This window comes from Manacus candei, unplaced genomic scaffold, assembly GCF_025592945.1.
Source record: "Manacus candei isolate 608988 ecotype Guabito, Panama unplaced genomic scaffold, ASM2559294v1 h1tg000018l, whole genome shotgun sequence".
In the NCBI taxonomy this organism is placed as follows: domain Eukaryota; kingdom Metazoa; phylum Chordata; class Aves; order Passeriformes; family Pipridae; genus Manacus; species Manacus candei.
In genome coordinates this window covers 5,756,818-5,772,594 of record NW_026138066.1, presented here as the reverse complement: position 1 = coordinate 5,772,594, position 15,777 = coordinate 5,756,818, and the positions used below count along the sequence as shown (strand labels likewise).

Genomic DNA, 15,777 nt, shown 5'->3' with positions numbered 1-15,777 from the left:
TCCTGTGTGCAATTTAATGCCCCAGCTGATTATTGAACCCACTTTCCCCTCTACCAAGGAGTATTTGTGCTGATGCTAAATTTTTCTCTCTGTCTTTTTAACAGTTGTGTATCCATGCACAGAATGGCAGGAAATGCCAGTATGTGGGCAACTGCTCCTTTGCCCACAGCCCTGAGGAGAGAGACATGTGGACCTTCATGAAAGAAAATAAAAGTGAGTGGGGAAATGTGGGCCAGAGAGTCTAGGGAGAGGGAAGAGGGCATTTGGGGAGTGGATGCAGGGTTTTTTAAGACATACTCTGGACAACAGAGATGGAGCTGGACAGGGCTGCTCCCATGAGCTTAGGTGGGATTAAGGGACAGGTCTTGTCTACAGTAATTTAGAGCTGCTCTTTTTGTAAATGTGCATGTATATTTGAGTCCCTTGCTCTGAGACTTGTGCACATTGGTCCCATGTCTTGCTTTGCTCCATTCCTGCCCTCTCTTTCTGCAGCACTTTTGAATCCACCCTGTGCTGTCCCTCCAGTTGCCTGTAAAGTCCCAGGCCTGGCTCTGTATGGAGCTCTGCCAAAGCACCAGTCCTGGCCTGTAGCTGCTCCTGTATCTCTCTTGTCTGTCTTCTGTCTGCCTTGGCTTTCTTGCCTGTTTCACTTCATATTCCTTGCTCCTGGGCTGTGGCACTCCCTACTCATGGCATTGTACTCAAAGGGGTGGAGCTGACATCCTGAACGAGAACGTCGTTGGGTGGTGACTTTTTTGGAGGAATTTGTCTCTATTTAATTATGCAGGTTCCCAGCTTACCATCTGGGGGATAGCTGGGGGGTTGCCTGTGTCCTGGATGGCCAGCTATGGCAGCAATCATTGTTTATTCAGACTAACAGCAAGCTGGGGAAAAAGGACCAGTTGTCCAGGTGTTCACCTGCCACTGTGGGAGATGCAGAAAAGCCTAAAGGATTTCAAGCCTGCCCTGAGTTTGTTTGGTCTTTATGATTCTATGGAGGGTCTTTCTCTCTGCTGGGCCAAACTGTTACTTGTTACAGTTCAAATCATTTTGTTGCTGAGGCCTTTAAAGCACATCAGACCAGTGTGGGCGTGTTTGCTTAAGCACAAAGGTGAATCTTCTAAGGACAGTGTTGTTTCACTTGGGGGGAATTTGCATTCATTATTCTTAAGTTCCTATTGCCTCAAGTTCCTCAATTACCCCTTGAGCAAGGAGTAAATAACTAATGCATTGCACTTAGAGCATCGTATTGGTGTCTGCAAACATTTGTGTTTCCATACATTTGTGTTTCCATAGGCTCTCTCAGGAGCTGATCTTGGAAAGGCAGATGCGTAGTTAAAGCTTCCACCTCAAATTTCCTTTCCCACTGGTTTGCTGAGTGGGTTTTAAACCAAAAGCCACAAGAGACAATTACTGTTGTCCTCTGGGCAGGTTATGAACTTGGAGCAAGCTATCATTAGGTCTTTCTCCCCTCCTCAATGCTTCCTGTGGCCAGCTTGCTTAAGGGCTCTTCTCCCTCTCTAGCGCTGAGGATGAAGCTTAGGCTTAGAGGAAAGGGACAGATCTGAAACCAGCCCCAGCCTTAGCTTCCTGGCTGGAGTGAGATGTCTTCTGATGTCAAGCAGAACCAGGCCTGATGGAGAATTGTCTTGTGGGGTGAATTCTATGGAGAACTTGAGGCACTTTCCTACCTTCCTGACAATTTTGTGTAGCTGCTGTCACAGTTGCCTTTCAACTGATAGAAGACACCCCCCATACCAGGTGGTGTCATGTGAATTTGGTTCCTCTCCCCAGGGGTCTCATCTGAGGAGGTGACATGGGGCCTCCCAAGCGCAGACCTTCGGTCTGTTGCTGCTGTGCGGGCGAGGGGAGGGAAGGGCTGCCCCAGCGTTCGTCCTTTTCTCATAGTTTGTGCATGGTGTGGGAGGTTGTCTGAGTGACTTCATGGGTCGCCTTTGTGCAGTACTAGATATGCAGCAGACCTATGACATGTGGCTAAAGAAACACAATCCTGGGAAGCCTGGAGAGGGAACACCACTCACCTCGCGAGAAGGGGAGAAGCAGATCCAGATGCCCACCGACTATGCTGACATCATGGTAATCAGCTGATCTCTTGTTCTGTATTCTTCCTCCTCAGTGCTGACAGCCTGCTGTTCTCCTGTGCTCCAGGTGTGAGCTAGTGGGGGCTGCATTTCTCTTCTAATGTAGGTTAAATGGATGGCTTGGAGCAGCACAAGGGCAGCACAGCTGAGGCAAGAAGAGATTGACCTGGGGTCAGCAAGGCTCTGCAATGGCTTTTCTGTTAATCCTCAAGTCAGTAGGAGTCTACCTTAGGTTCCCTTTTGTGTGGGCTCAGCCTCTCTCCAGGCTTCCTGCCTGCTCCTGGGCAAGCTGGCAAAACCATTACAGGCCTGTTGGAAAAGGAAGAAGTTTGGAGAAGAGCTGGGTTGGGAGCACAGCAGCCTTGGAAAACTAAAGGCAGATGTGCCTCCTTAGACTCCTTGCTGGTGTAAGGCTTTGTGCTCCTGAAGAGTCCTGCGTTGCCTGTGCACCTGGGGACCCTGCAGTGAGACCCCACTGGGGCCATCAGCAGGGGTAGGGGGACCATGTCCGTGAACTGAGCTGCCCTGTCTGCTGAGCCTGTTTGGGCCATAGGTAGATGCCAACAGAGCATCTCCTTAGTTTCCCTTTAGTGACAGCACAGTTCCCTGAAGATGACATGGCAGAGAAGTGGGGGAAGTCGTAGACTGAGTGGAGTTTCCAGGATGCTCTGGAAGGAGAGGGGGGAGAGGCAGTGCCAGCACAGGAAAGGCAGATAGATGTGAATGTCAGCACACTGACTGGCCCTTTGCCCTGTCTGCACCGGTTAGATGGGCTACCACTGCTGGCTCTGCGGGAAGAACAGCAACAGCAAGAAGCAATGGCAGCAGCACATCCAGTCGGAAAAGCACAAGGAAAAGGTCTTCACCTCAGACAGTGACTCCAGCTGCTGGACCTACCGCTTCCCCATGGGCGAATTCCGGCTCTGCGAAAGGTACCGCTGTCTCATCTCCCTCCTGTGCTGCTGCTGCAGGGACGGGGTAACAGGCCCAGCACCTTTGTCATCCCTCCTCATCCTCTCACAGAGTTCACTCTCACAGAGTTCACTCTCACAGAGACTTCTGCATAGAGGAGGAGTGGGATGAGATGATGGATTTGGGTTACAGTGAGGCTGCTTTTGGATCCCAGAGGTGCTCAGCCACAATACTGAGGGATAAAAATACACTCCTGAGCATGTATCTTTAGAAAAGGAGAGCAAGTTTCATGTCTGCACCTGTGCCCTCCATAGCCAGGATGCTCTCAGCTCTCTGGCTGCTGAACAGTCCAACTTGGCCTAGCGCGTGGGGGAATCCCAGGTGCCTTATTAAATGGTTTGAATGCTCACACCCTCTGAATCATCACCTTGAGGTGCCCTGAGAAGGTTAGATGCCATTTTGGTTAGAGAAAGCTCTGTCTTTGTGGTGGTTACCTGGCATTTCCTTTCTTGTGCACTGGTTTCTCCTCATCCCTGCTGGTCCAGGTCCAGCTCACATTGTTTTGTGCTCATAACTAAATCCCCTCATAGCCACTGCTCTTTTCATCACTCTGTTTCTGTTGCCAGTCTCTGTTGCTTTTCCCAGCTGCATGGGTTTGTAAGAATTGTCTCACCCTTAAAAAGGAGAATTCACAGCATGTTTCAGTGGGTCCTGATCGAGTATCCCAGACAGGGAGCTCATAACCCCATCCTGGGGGTACCCTCTTGACCGTGCTTCTTGTGCTGGCAGGTTCCAGAAGAACAAGGCCTGTCCTGAGGGAGAGGAGTGTCGCTATGCCCATGGCCAGGACGAACTGACGGAGTGGCTGGACCGGAGGGAAGTGCTGAAACAGAAACTGGCCAAAGCCCGCAAGGACATGCTGCTCTGCCCCAGGGATGACGACTTTGGGAAATACAACTTCCTATTGCGGGATGGTGTATAGTAAGGACAGGGGGGAGCCTGTCAGCTGCAGAAATACGGAGTGGGTTTTCCGAGTGGCAGTAGCAGGGAGAGCGAGATCAGTGTCTTGCAAAGAGAACTTTTTCTTTTCTTTTGTTTTAAGATTATGAGACGATGATTTATTAGTGATGAATGAATTTGTGAATTTGATTCTCCTTGGCCAGCAAACGCCATGCTCACCGAGTTTGTGATCCATCTTTTCTCCTTTCTTTCCCCCAAATTCTCCCTCCACTCCATCTTTTTGTTTTCACTGTCCAAAGGAATTAATTCAGTTTGTACTGGGCTGCAAACCAGAGCATTTCTCCTTGTGTCACTGCTCTGTCCTTCAGAGTACAACTGCGCAGGTCTGGAGGACAGAGCTGAGAGAAAGGGCCAGAGAAGTTGTGGATGCCCCATCCCCCGAAGTGTTCAAGGCGAGGTTGGATAGAGCTCTGAGCAACATGGTCTAGTGGAAGGTGTCCTTGGACAGGGGGATTGGAACTAAGTGGTCTTTAAGGTCCCTTCCAACCCAGGCCATTCTATGATTCTATGATTTTATGATATCTGGTGGCAAGATGACCATGAATTTCATGTGCTCCTTTTTTCAGTGCTGCAGAGCAAACCCCACTCATCCTGCTGCAGCCTTCCTGCTCTCCCGGGAGTTCAGTACCAGAAGAATTAGGAATTTAGGTGCAAAGAAGGAAAACCACTAGATCTGGCTTTAAAACATCTAGGCTTAAACTCCTGCTGTCTATATTGCCCTGTGGCATAAACTGGTGTTGAGGAAGATAACAACCTGTGGTGTAGCAGTGCGGGTAAAAGCAGCAAAGTAATGAAACTGCTTGCAGCAGTGGGAACTGTGTTGTAGGTGACTTCAGACTGTTCCAGCTGACTGTATCCAGAAAGGAAATTGGTGACTCTTCATTAGATGTCTTTCTCACTGTGTGGCAAGTATTCAGGGTAAATAATTTTGGTTTTGTTTTTTGGCTGATGGGACTACTGCAAATAAGATTGAACCCATCTAGAAGGTTGTCTGTGACACACCCTATGTCACTGTAGTCCATGCAGCAGTATCAGTCAGGAGGAAGGCTGTAACCAAAAGGAGCCTGTGTTTCTGTGTTGCCTTGTGTCCTGAAGAGAAGGAAGGGAGGTAATGATGTTCCCTTTTTGCTCTTTAAATGATGTGTGCTTCTGGTTACTTAGAGCTGTGTTTTTCCCTGCACTGCCAGAAGACCTGGGTGGGAACCTATTTAAAAGGACACCATCGAGCAGTGATGGAGCATGGGTGATATTTAGCTGATGATAATCCAACTGGAACCACTTACCAGCACCAGAGGTCCAGCTCTCTCCTCCTCAGAGCCAGGGCAGGGAGCTTGCAGATGCACAGTGCAGCCAGGACGTGACCCAGGGCACGGACAGTGTTTGAGAGTGAGTGGCACGGTGGGACCCAGCCATGTGCCTGCTCCTGCCCTGCCTGATGTATGCCCTGATGGGGGAAGCAGTGATGGTGAGCTCTGGGCCAGGATTTTTGGCTTTTATAGTGGCAGCAGGAAGAGGCAGTACTGCTCTGAATGCCAGCCTTGTCCTTTCTAGTGGTCTCTTCCTGTAAGCAGTAAACATGTGTCCTGTCCTGAGCTTCCCTCTCCTCTCTTCTGCAGTCCAGCTGTGCTTTGCAGTTTTGTATGCAGGGATGGCACCATCCACTCAAACACAAACACATCTCCCTCCTAGCCTGCACCAGGGATGTCTTTTTCATACAGAGTCTCCCTGGACAGCAGTCTTGGACTCCTTGGGGCTGGCGGTGCTGTGTCCATGGTAAATACAATCTGGCCCTGAACTGCTTGGTGCTTTGGCATTGCTGGGTCTCCCTCTTTCCTCCCTGCTCCCATATCATTGGGGTTCACAGCTCCAGGAGAGATGAGATGTGGAAATTGGGAGATGTGAAAATGCAGCAGATGCTGTGGGGGCAGCTGTCACCTTTCTAAACCAGCCTTCAGGGAGGTACTTTGGCTCCACTGGGGTGGTTACTGTCCAGTTATGGAACAGAGTGCTCTACATGCTAGTCTGGAGTCTTTCCAGAGAGATAATGTGCTCTAAGGAAACTGAATGTGCCTCTGCACTTTGAATTGCTGAGGTTGGAAAAGAACTCAAAGATCATCAAGTCCAGTCATTAACCCTGCACTGCCAAGTCCCTAGACTAAACCACATCTCTAATTGTCACATCTACATGTCTTTCCAAATACCTCCAGGGATGGCGACTCAACCACTTCCTGGGACAACTCAACCACTTCCCCACAGAGCTATTTTCCTCTCCCTTAAAATGCGGATGGTAGTCATTGGTTTGGTATGAGCAATATCAGACGGCAGTTTTTGAGTGGTCAGGTGCTATATTTTCTTCTCTGTCCTTTGTGGTACCTTCTCCCGGTCATCCTTGTGCTCAAGTGGTCAGCTTTACAGACAGAGACAGGAGAAGGCAGGCATCAGCTCCTGGGTTATCTTGTTCTGCTCTTCTTGGGCAGAGATGCCAAGGAAGAAAATCTGGATTGGGGAACATTGGAATGTATTTTTTATTTTTAAAACAAACCTGCATCTCTAGTGTGACTCTAATGTTTGCTGAGCCATGATTTCCATATGAGGACTTGTTTAAGTTATGGGGTGTGTCGCTATCCCCTCTCCCCATCTCTGCAACAAGAGACAAGCTGCTCGGCAAGGTTTTGGAGGTTCGGGCTGGGGCCGAGGTGGGGAGAGGGAGAGCATGGGTGAGGTGAGGTGAGGTGAGGTGAAGTGAGGTAAGGTAAGGTGAGGTGAGGTGAGGTGAGGTGAAGTAGGCCCACAGTCATGGGGGTTGTGTTGAGTGTCTCTTTTTGTTTTCCCTGATATGATAACCTGGTCTGTGGTGTTGCAGTACTTTGTCACCAGACTTGTTTTAGTGTGTATATATGTGACCCCTCCCATGAAGCATATATACACAGGTATTAAATATATCTCTATATATAATATTATATGTGTGTGGTATCAAAGGAATCTTTTAAAATGAGGGTAAAGGAAAAGGACTCGGGCCAGGAAACGCAGCATCTCCAGTTTAAATATGAAGACTTTTATTTGGCATAGGGAAAGGAAAATAACAAAAGAGGGGAGGGTTTTATATAGATATGTATAAATTTTGAGATGGGACAGGTTTCCCTGTTCACATTTTTGAAACCCCTTAGGATGTCCTTGCAGTCCTGTCTCAGTGAGAGAGTATTATACTGCTAGCTAGCGAGTTAAGTTTTAATGGTAAGGCTTTGCTTGTATTATTTAAAGGGACATTGTGAAAGACAGGAAGGTTCACACTTGACTTCTTAGGCTCGCTTTATCAAGCCAAGAGGGTTTTCTTCAGCACACATGTGCTCTCAGCAAAACTGCTCAGCGCTCACAGCCCTACAACAGATAAACCACAAATTGTAGGGCTGCGTTAGTGGTGTGTTCACAAGACTCTGATAACTCTCTCTTCTTCATTCATGTGAGAGAAGAAAATTCTGCAGCACAGAACCAAATTTGAGGGTTATTAACAAAAGAAGTGATGTTCTAATTTTGTAACATTAGAAGAAAATTTCCTATCCCGTAAAATAACCACAGACATTCACACAGAGCAGAAACTTATTAAATGCTGAAGGACTTAGTGAAACTCTTTTCCCAAATTCTTTGGTAGGGGCAGGGATTTAAGTGACACTGGCATTGGAGTTAACCTGACCTTTACAGGGGGAAATAAAAAAAACAAACAAACAAACAACAGAAAATACCCTACTTAGCTTGTATGAAACTGTATGTCAAAAATGGATGGATTTTAGCAAGCGAAAGGAAAAGATAGCAAGGGGATGCTGCAGTTTTGAGCTGGGTAGTAATGATTTTGAGTCCTTTAATATGTCTTTGTATTAATATAATTTAAGAATACCACGCTTTACTATTAAAAAAGAACTTAGTATCTTTCATAAGGTCTAGTATCAGGATAATAATGTAGATGTTTTAACAACGTTTTTGTTCTTAAATAAAGAAAAAAACCAAACTTGCTTCTTATAGCCTTTGTAATAGAAAATAAAAGTGTGCACTTTAAACCGTCTCCTGATCCAGTGTGTGTTTGTGTTTTTCAAATAGCCTGCAAAGGGTTTTTATCTTGGTTTCGGGTTTCCCTGCTGTGAGGAGGGAAGTAAAAGAGCACATTAAACATTGGATCACTTTGGCTTTCTCCCATCTTTAGGTATAATCTGTTCTTCTTGCTGAGTGGAAAATTGCCTATGTGTGTATTAACAGATTATGCAGTTCTTCATCAGGCACACAGTTCTTGTGAACTTTAGGTGTATTTAAGGTTTTTTTCTTTCCCCCCAGTGCCAAGAATCTGTGCTCTGCATTAACACATAGTTTCAGGTGTTTGGGTAACCTGTGTTTTGAAACCTCCAGTAATCAGGTCTTGTAACTACCTTCATCTAGAGGCTGTTCTGCTGTGTAGACCACTCTGTTCAACTGAGTCAGACAGTTCTTTTGCCTGCCAGTGTGCACCCTGCCAGGGAAAATGCCCTTAGCCCTACCCACCAAGTCACAGACAGCTTGGGCCATGGGAAGCATCTGTGCACTTTGCCCCTGGAGAGGATGCTGTGTGAGGAACACTGCACCTGGGGGAAGAGGTCAGTGTGAAAACATTTATTAATAAAACTGGATTCTTCATGAAGCCAGAAGTGGAGATGCAGTGAAGACAGGGGAGTCCCATGGATACGCCTTGTTACTGCTGTATAAACTGGTAGAGTGACCAGAAGGCCATATCCAGTGAGGCCTGAGGAGAGGAGATTTGTCACACATCTCCCTGATGTGCCTCCATACAAATATAGGGACTTCTGGTCAAAGGAGACACCTGAACACTAGCTTGTAGTGCAGGGGGAATGAGGAGACCAGTACACTTCCAAGGGGCATTGATTATGTACAACGTGAGAGACATTAGTTTTACATTCCAGAGATTATTGAGGCCATGCTGGCAAGAGCCATGGTAGCCTTTCCAGTACCATGGAAACCAAAATTGTCGAATTGCAAGGCAGACAAAGCATGAGAAGAAAAAAAAAGACAGTGTTTTCCTTGCAGGTTTGAGCCTCAGCTGTAAATCAGTGTTTCTTCACTGAAATAAACTTGTATTTGGGAGAGGCAGGGAAAGGAGTGGTGATTTCAGTATTCAGATCCTCCTAGGAACTTCAGCAGTTACAAAGACAAGGGGGAGAGACCCAAGTCAGCCAGGAAGGATCCAGATCTGATGGAACATTGAGAGGAGCAGGGATAGAGACCCCTGAGAGGTGGGAGGAGGTCTTTGTGCTCAAGATCATTAATGCCATCACACAGCAGCTTGGCAGAGGGAGTTTGCTGCAGATGAGATTCCTAAGCAATCCTGTGACTGAGTCTGCCTGCCCACACTATAGAGAAACATTTCTAGGCAGTGACAGCAGGTGATCCAAATGCTGTCATCCTCTTCGCTGTGTTTGCTGCTGCCATTGCAACCAAGAACAGGGCAGTGTTGTGTTGTGTTCTGTGCACAGAGAGTAGCAGAGAGTTCCTGTCATGCAGGAGCTGTAACCTGGGGACGTGTGCTGGTCACTGGCTGGGGTGGATGGCCCAGAGGAGGACCATGTAGGGCACTTGGGGGGAAAAACATGGGGCAGAAAACAACATGCTAAATAGTAAAAGACAGCTGGATAGAAGTGACCAATGGGAGGAAGTGGAGGAGGAAAGGCTGCAGACACGCCTGGCTGTAGCACACAGATATTTGGTGTGGGGCAGAAGGTGCTGAACAGATTTAGTTGGGTGCTATTGGTGGCTCTGGGCAGAGGTCCTGTGGACACTTAGCTCTTGTGGCTTCCTAGAAAGCTCTGGCCAGGAGCTCTGAGCCATGTCTCATCCAGCCTTGCCCTTTCTCCCCAGGATGGAAGGAGACAGGACAGGGCTTATCCATTCCAAATAATCTCTCTCCCTTCCCAGATGGATTGTCACCTCCTGTTTTTCTGCAGTTCCCCCTCCAGGCTGGAGCAGCAGGTCCTGGTGCCCCCAGGACAGGAGCGGTGTTTTCTAAAAACATTAGATCCAGGTGCAGCAAGGACAAGAGCAGGGATCAGACCAAATGACAGCTCCAGATGACTCCTTTCCCACCACAACAGTCCTGTCCCTGGCAGCTCCCAAGATTACTCCTTTCAGGGAGAGCCTCAGGAGGCACAAACATAGCAGAGTACCAGGAAATAGGGTTATCCATAACTAACTACATTAATTCTCCCAAAAATGACATTTAAACAGGGCTGGGATGGAAATCTCTAAACCCAGATGCCAGAGTAGATTTGGCTTGCTTGGAACTGGAAAAACACTCAGCTCTGGAGGTGCTCTTTGGTGTATTTCTTTTGTTCTCAGTGGATTTCCTATGTTTGCCTTAGCTGTGGGCTTCCAATAGTTCTGGGGCCCTCCAGGCAGATGGTCAGATGGAGGAAGAGCTGCATAGTTTCTCTAATTGAATACCAAGGCACTGCTCCCCTGTCTGTATCCCAGCAAAGCCCTGAGGCAGAGAGGAAAAGTCCTGTTTCCATGGGAGTAAGATGGCCTCAGTTTTCCTCAGCCAAATGAGTTGAGAATAACTGCAACATGGCTGGACATTGCCCCTGGGAGCTCTGGTGGGGATTCAATACAGCAGCAGTGTTTTCAAAAGAAGCTCTAGGCAGTTTGGATCTTCTCCTGTTTGAGACCTTTCATGTCTCGCCTCTGGGGGATAAGCAGCAGCCAAACTGCCCAAGCCTTTTGAAGGATTAGTTGTTTTCTTTGAGTCCACATGCCTTCCCCAGGCTCAGATGACTCCTGTATCTGTCCATCAAGCTCTGACCTCTTGGGCTATGACACTGCAGGTTTCCTGCTCCTGCTGGGGACCACATTGTTCCCAGGGGGTCTGAGGGGAAGGGATGGCTGAGGGACAGTCCAGGTCCTTACAGCCAGGCTCTTCATTTTGAGAAGGAAGCAGACAGAGGAATGTGTATCTTGCTGTCCCACCCAATAGTCTCCCACAGACCCTGGCAGAGGCCTAATATCACTGTCCTTGGATTTACCCATGCTGCTTTAAACCCCTTGGTTTATTACTGCTCTTGACACCTCCTGGGCTCTGCCTCCTGCCAAGGCTTGTTCAGGGAGCTCCCAAAACTGGCTCTGCCCAGGCTCCCAGAGTGTTTCCAGACCAGGGAAATGCAGCAAAAGCAGCTCTAGGTGTCCTTCCTGCCCAGGGCAGCACAACTTCTGGTGAACCCAAGGCCCTTTCTCACATTTTCTCTCTGCCTAGCACCTAGTTCTCTGGCAAAGGGCACCTCACAAGGGAAGGCCACGTGCAGACAAGCAGAGATGTGGTGAGACCAGCTGCCATGTAAGCACACCAAGGAGGTGGAGGTGTCTTGGCAGGGGTGGTGGGGAAGCAAAGCTCATTAACTTTTTGGCACACGTTTTGGGGAATTATATTTTAGAAATCCTTTCGCCTCAGGCAGGAAGTGAGGCTGTTCCTTCCACTGAAGTTCACTGCTTACTTGGGAGATCCTGACGCTGTTCCTCCACACGGGGAGACATACAGGCACACATGTGCACATACATAGGCACACGTGTGCATGTAGTACCCTGCAGGGGAAGGGGCAGCCCTTTCAGAGGTAGGAAGGGGGTTAAGAGCGAGGCCTCATCAAGCCTGTGTGTCTGTGTTGCACGTTGCTACCATCAAAAGCACCCAAAGGGTTGCATGCCTGTGTTGCAGGCACCAGGCAGGGTCTTTAGCCAGTGCAGAGCCCCAGTTCCACTTTTCTCACCCTCAGCTGTCCGCCGTCCCACGCAGGCTTCATCACTCCTTCTCTCACCTCTTTTTCTCTCAAAGTAATCTGCTGTGGATGCAGACACCTCTGTGGTCTGGCCACAGCCTTCCCTGATGCTGCCATTCTGGGTATCCATGAAGCTCCATAGACGTCTGTTGGCACTAGCAGCAGTATCCCGACCCTGAAGAAGACAAGTTTCTAGGATGCAGTGCAAGCATCCCTTCAGAATGGCCAGGGTGAAACTCAGCCTGTAGGCTCCTGCCACAGTGAGAAAAATTCCCTATCAAGCCCGATAAACTATGCAAATAAATAGCTAAATCTGGAAGCTGTCAGTGGAGTCTGCAATTGTTCTAGGAACTAGTACAAGAAAAAAAAAATGTGTGGATGTCTGTAAAGAGGCAGTGACTGACCTCTGGCAAAGGGTTTGCTTGGGTAAAAGAAGAAGGAGGAAACCACTTACCCAGCTGGGTTTGGTGCAAGAATCAAACCCCATGGGTGGGCCTGGAGCCTCCACACAGACATTGTGGGATGTGCAACAGAAGATGTCTCATGTGAAGAGATATGGAAATTTCCAAAGAGTGGCTGTGCTGCCAAGGTGAGTGGTCTTGGGTGACTGAAGAAAAATAAGAAAAAAAGGAAAAGAGTCTTGCTTCAAGAACAGCAGAATTTGCAAAGCTTCTATGAATTTCTACATGGTTTTGTCCTTATTTCCAGATTCACTGGAAAGGAGTGTCTGTCACCTTGTCTGTCACCACAAAGTCCCCCCAGTACTGCTACCTTCTGCCTGTCCCTTCACTATTACCTGCCAGGAGCAGCATGTGCTTTGGGGTTTCACTGCCAAGGTATGTGCCCCAGATCAAACAGAACACATAACAGCAGGTTTTCTCTCTGGGGAGGCATTAATTCAACTGGCTTATTTTTCAAATAGAATCCCTTTGCTCTGTGGAGGGAGGGGTGGATGGATGGATGGATGGATGGATGGATGGATGGATGGACACATAATACTGTTGTGTAAGATTTGTGTCCTTAGAAAATCAGACAGAAATTATTTTTATTTTCTAAGAGGACACATACCACTAGATTATCTAGCCAAGCTTTCACCTTATGGAGGAAGCTGAGATAACAGCAATTAGTAATAATGACCAATAATGCCTTTCTTTGGTCAAATGTCAGTGCTGCTGGTGAGTTCCCCACCAGCTGTGCTTTCACATATGCGTGAGAAACAACTAAGTTCCCTTTGGTAATGGTGGCCTCAGAAACTGATGTACAGTAAGGTGCCACCAACATGGCCAAGACCCACAGCATCAATCTGCTGGAGTTTCTGACTGAGGAGGCACCCAGGTGTGCCACGGGCTCTTGTTTTGCTTCTGAGGATGGCTGCAAGCCTCTGGCAGGAAGGGAAACAGTGGAAAGGCAGCTACAGAAGCACTGTGGAAGTGGTCCGGTGAAGGAGTTGAGGGAGTACTCCTGGGGCTGAGGGAAAGATGGCAACCTGGAGAGATGCACAGAGAACCCCCTCAGCCAGATCTTTGTAATGAACAGGGCTGTATCAGAGGTCTGAATGTCTGAAATGATTCTCCAGGGTCTCAAACTGCAAGGAAGGCTGTACCTACTCATAACACCTAAGCAGTGGTGCTCTGTGGTTCCCTGTGCTCTTTGGGCCTGATAGAAAGCCTCTGTAGAGAGACCCCACTGGAGACAGGAGTAGAATTAGAGGTTTTAAAAGAGGTGTTTACATACTCTGGTGTCAACAGAAGTATCTGAGCACTACAGAAAGGCAAAGGGATCAGGGGGAAGCAAGGTAGAAGAATTTGTTGCTTAAAAAAGCATAACTCTTTGGAGCGAGAAGGAGGAGAGCATGGACCAAGGCAAATGTTGAAGGACCCACACTCCTCCCCTCAGGACTGCTGAACACACTCCTCAGGAAAACCTAGCGGCTCACACTGCTGGACGGTGTGGGTAGTGCACCAGGAGACCTACAGAAAAGACATTGAAGAAGAGGACATTGGCTTCTGCCATTTAAATTGGTGTTCCTGGCGTTGGGCCTTTTCCATCATGTTAGGTGTCCCCTTCTGCGTGCTACCCACTTAGGGCCAGTATAAGGTGACTATGGCTGGTTGAGTCTGTGGGGAAATGTGCTGCTTTGGGCCGACTGGGCTTCTGAGTGACAGAGCAGAGCTGCCAACACCTCCACTAACATCAAACCACAATACCAATAAATAACCATATGATCTGATAACAGTGCAGCCAGCACAAGAGATGCAATCTGTGGCCATGCCTGCAGCTTTCCGGAGCCAACATTTCAATTTTATTTGCTAAAGCAGCTCAAGTGCTCTGCTCTCTGTGGTGGGGATGCAGAGGCAGACAGACATTCCCCACTGATATGGCTCTACTCCATAACATGGTTTATGAATCCCTGGGGGTTCAAGACAGGGTAGTGTTGATGTGTCTGGCTAATGATGTTACCCAAGCTCTTCTTGTGGACAGGAGCTCATCGTTCAAGGATTCTGAATCAAGAAGGACATACAGTGTTGGTAGCAGACTTTGTGGACATGTCAAACATGAGATGAAATATACAGTCTCAGATCTCCAGACAAAAACTTAGAGATCTCCATTGCAGGCTAATAATTCAAAATGCTAAGTGACAATTTAGATGATTTTTAAGGTCCATTCCAACCCAAACTATTCTATGATTCTATGAATTTTGTCTGAATTAACTTCTTCATTTTCTGAAGCCACAAATGCAAGTCAATTGCTGCAGCAGCTGCTGTGAAGTCCTTTGGTCCCTCCAGACACATGGTCAGATGTTTGTTCAGCTTTCAGAACAAGTCTGAGCCTGGGACAAAACCAGAAGGTCCAGCTGCACCTGGCATTGGATAGCTACCGTGTTCTTAGTCATTTTCCCCTGTCATCCTGTGATGAGAAGCACAACTAGTAGCTGTCCCAAACATTAGTGATGCTTGGCAGGATTGGATGACTGCACTCCACTTGCTTTGACCAGCAAGTTTGGACTGGAAGTTTGCAGGAAAGGACATGGACCTCCTGACTGGTAGGCTGTGCTCCAGGAAGGAGAGATGCAGAAGCCAGAATGCACTGACCATCTGCAGGGTCTGTCTGCTGGCTTGGCTGAATGAACACCAAACAGCCTAGGGTTAGTATGGGACTGTTTTCCCTGAATGGCTTCACCATCAATGGTTATGACTGGCTGCTTTCTTACGTTCTCTCTGGGAAATGGAGGGAGCAAACCACAAGGGAAATCACAAGAGATAGTTCCGCAATTACAAAGTCTACTAAAGCATCTATTGTGTGATTTCTGAGACTGATTATATTGGGATCTAGATCACAAGGTTTCTCCTTTCCCTTTCAGCTTCACTGACATTTTCAACCACCGAACCTTGTTAGGTAATTCTTTCTTTTTGGTTTCTATTAAGTTAAATAAAATGCATTTCCTTTTGGGACCAAACACCATGCTATCCCCTCCCATCACCTTTTAGCACTCTAAATGCTGGGCCAGTGAAGTGCTTCACTTTAGGCACGAGGAAAGTCCTAATGACTTCACTCAGTCCACTTCCATGCTGACAGCCATGCATGGTTTTGCTAGGCTGTCACTGATATCTGGGGCTCACAGACCAGTGTAGGAATACCTGGTTCCTATTGATTCACACTGGTGCTGTAAGGCTGAGCCTGGCAAAATGGACAGGAGCAAACTGAGAAATAAAAGCACTTCTGTTGTAAAATCACACCCAGCAAAAGAGGAGACCACAGCATGTCTAAGATGCTACTTCCCAGGCCAGATTCTGATAAAGAGGATCAGACCTTTATCCTCCTGTCTCCGGTCCTTCCCTCCATGCTAAAAACTTCCCTAACAGGAGAGGAGGGGCTTTGTGTGCTCAAGATCTTACTTAACCAGCTGTTATCAGGGTATTTGCATGGTTCATGAACTCTCTTGC

General features: G+C 47.8%; 1 protein-coding gene across 6 annotated transcripts in view; it reads left to right on the top strand.

Annotated features, from left to right (window-relative positions):
• The window catches only part of ZC3H7B (zinc finger CCCH-type containing 7B), a 46,501-nt gene extending 38,410 nt beyond the window's left edge, over window positions 1-8,091 (top strand). For all 6 annotated transcript variants that reach the window (XM_051784209.1, XM_051784210.1, XM_051784208.1 and 3 more), the window contains exons 20-23: window positions 105-213; window positions 1,964-2,097; window positions 2,871-3,034; window positions 3,804-8,091. In XM_051784209.1, the coding sequence (XP_051640169.1) occupies window positions 105-213; window positions 1,964-2,097; window positions 2,871-3,034; window positions 3,804-3,996 (600 nt within the window). In that variant the 3' untranslated portion in view covers window positions 3,997-8,091. The remainder of the gene's footprint in view (window positions 1-104; window positions 214-1,963; window positions 2,098-2,870; window positions 3,035-3,803) is intronic.
• The last annotated feature ends 7,686 nt before the right edge of the window (window positions 8,092-15,777 follow it).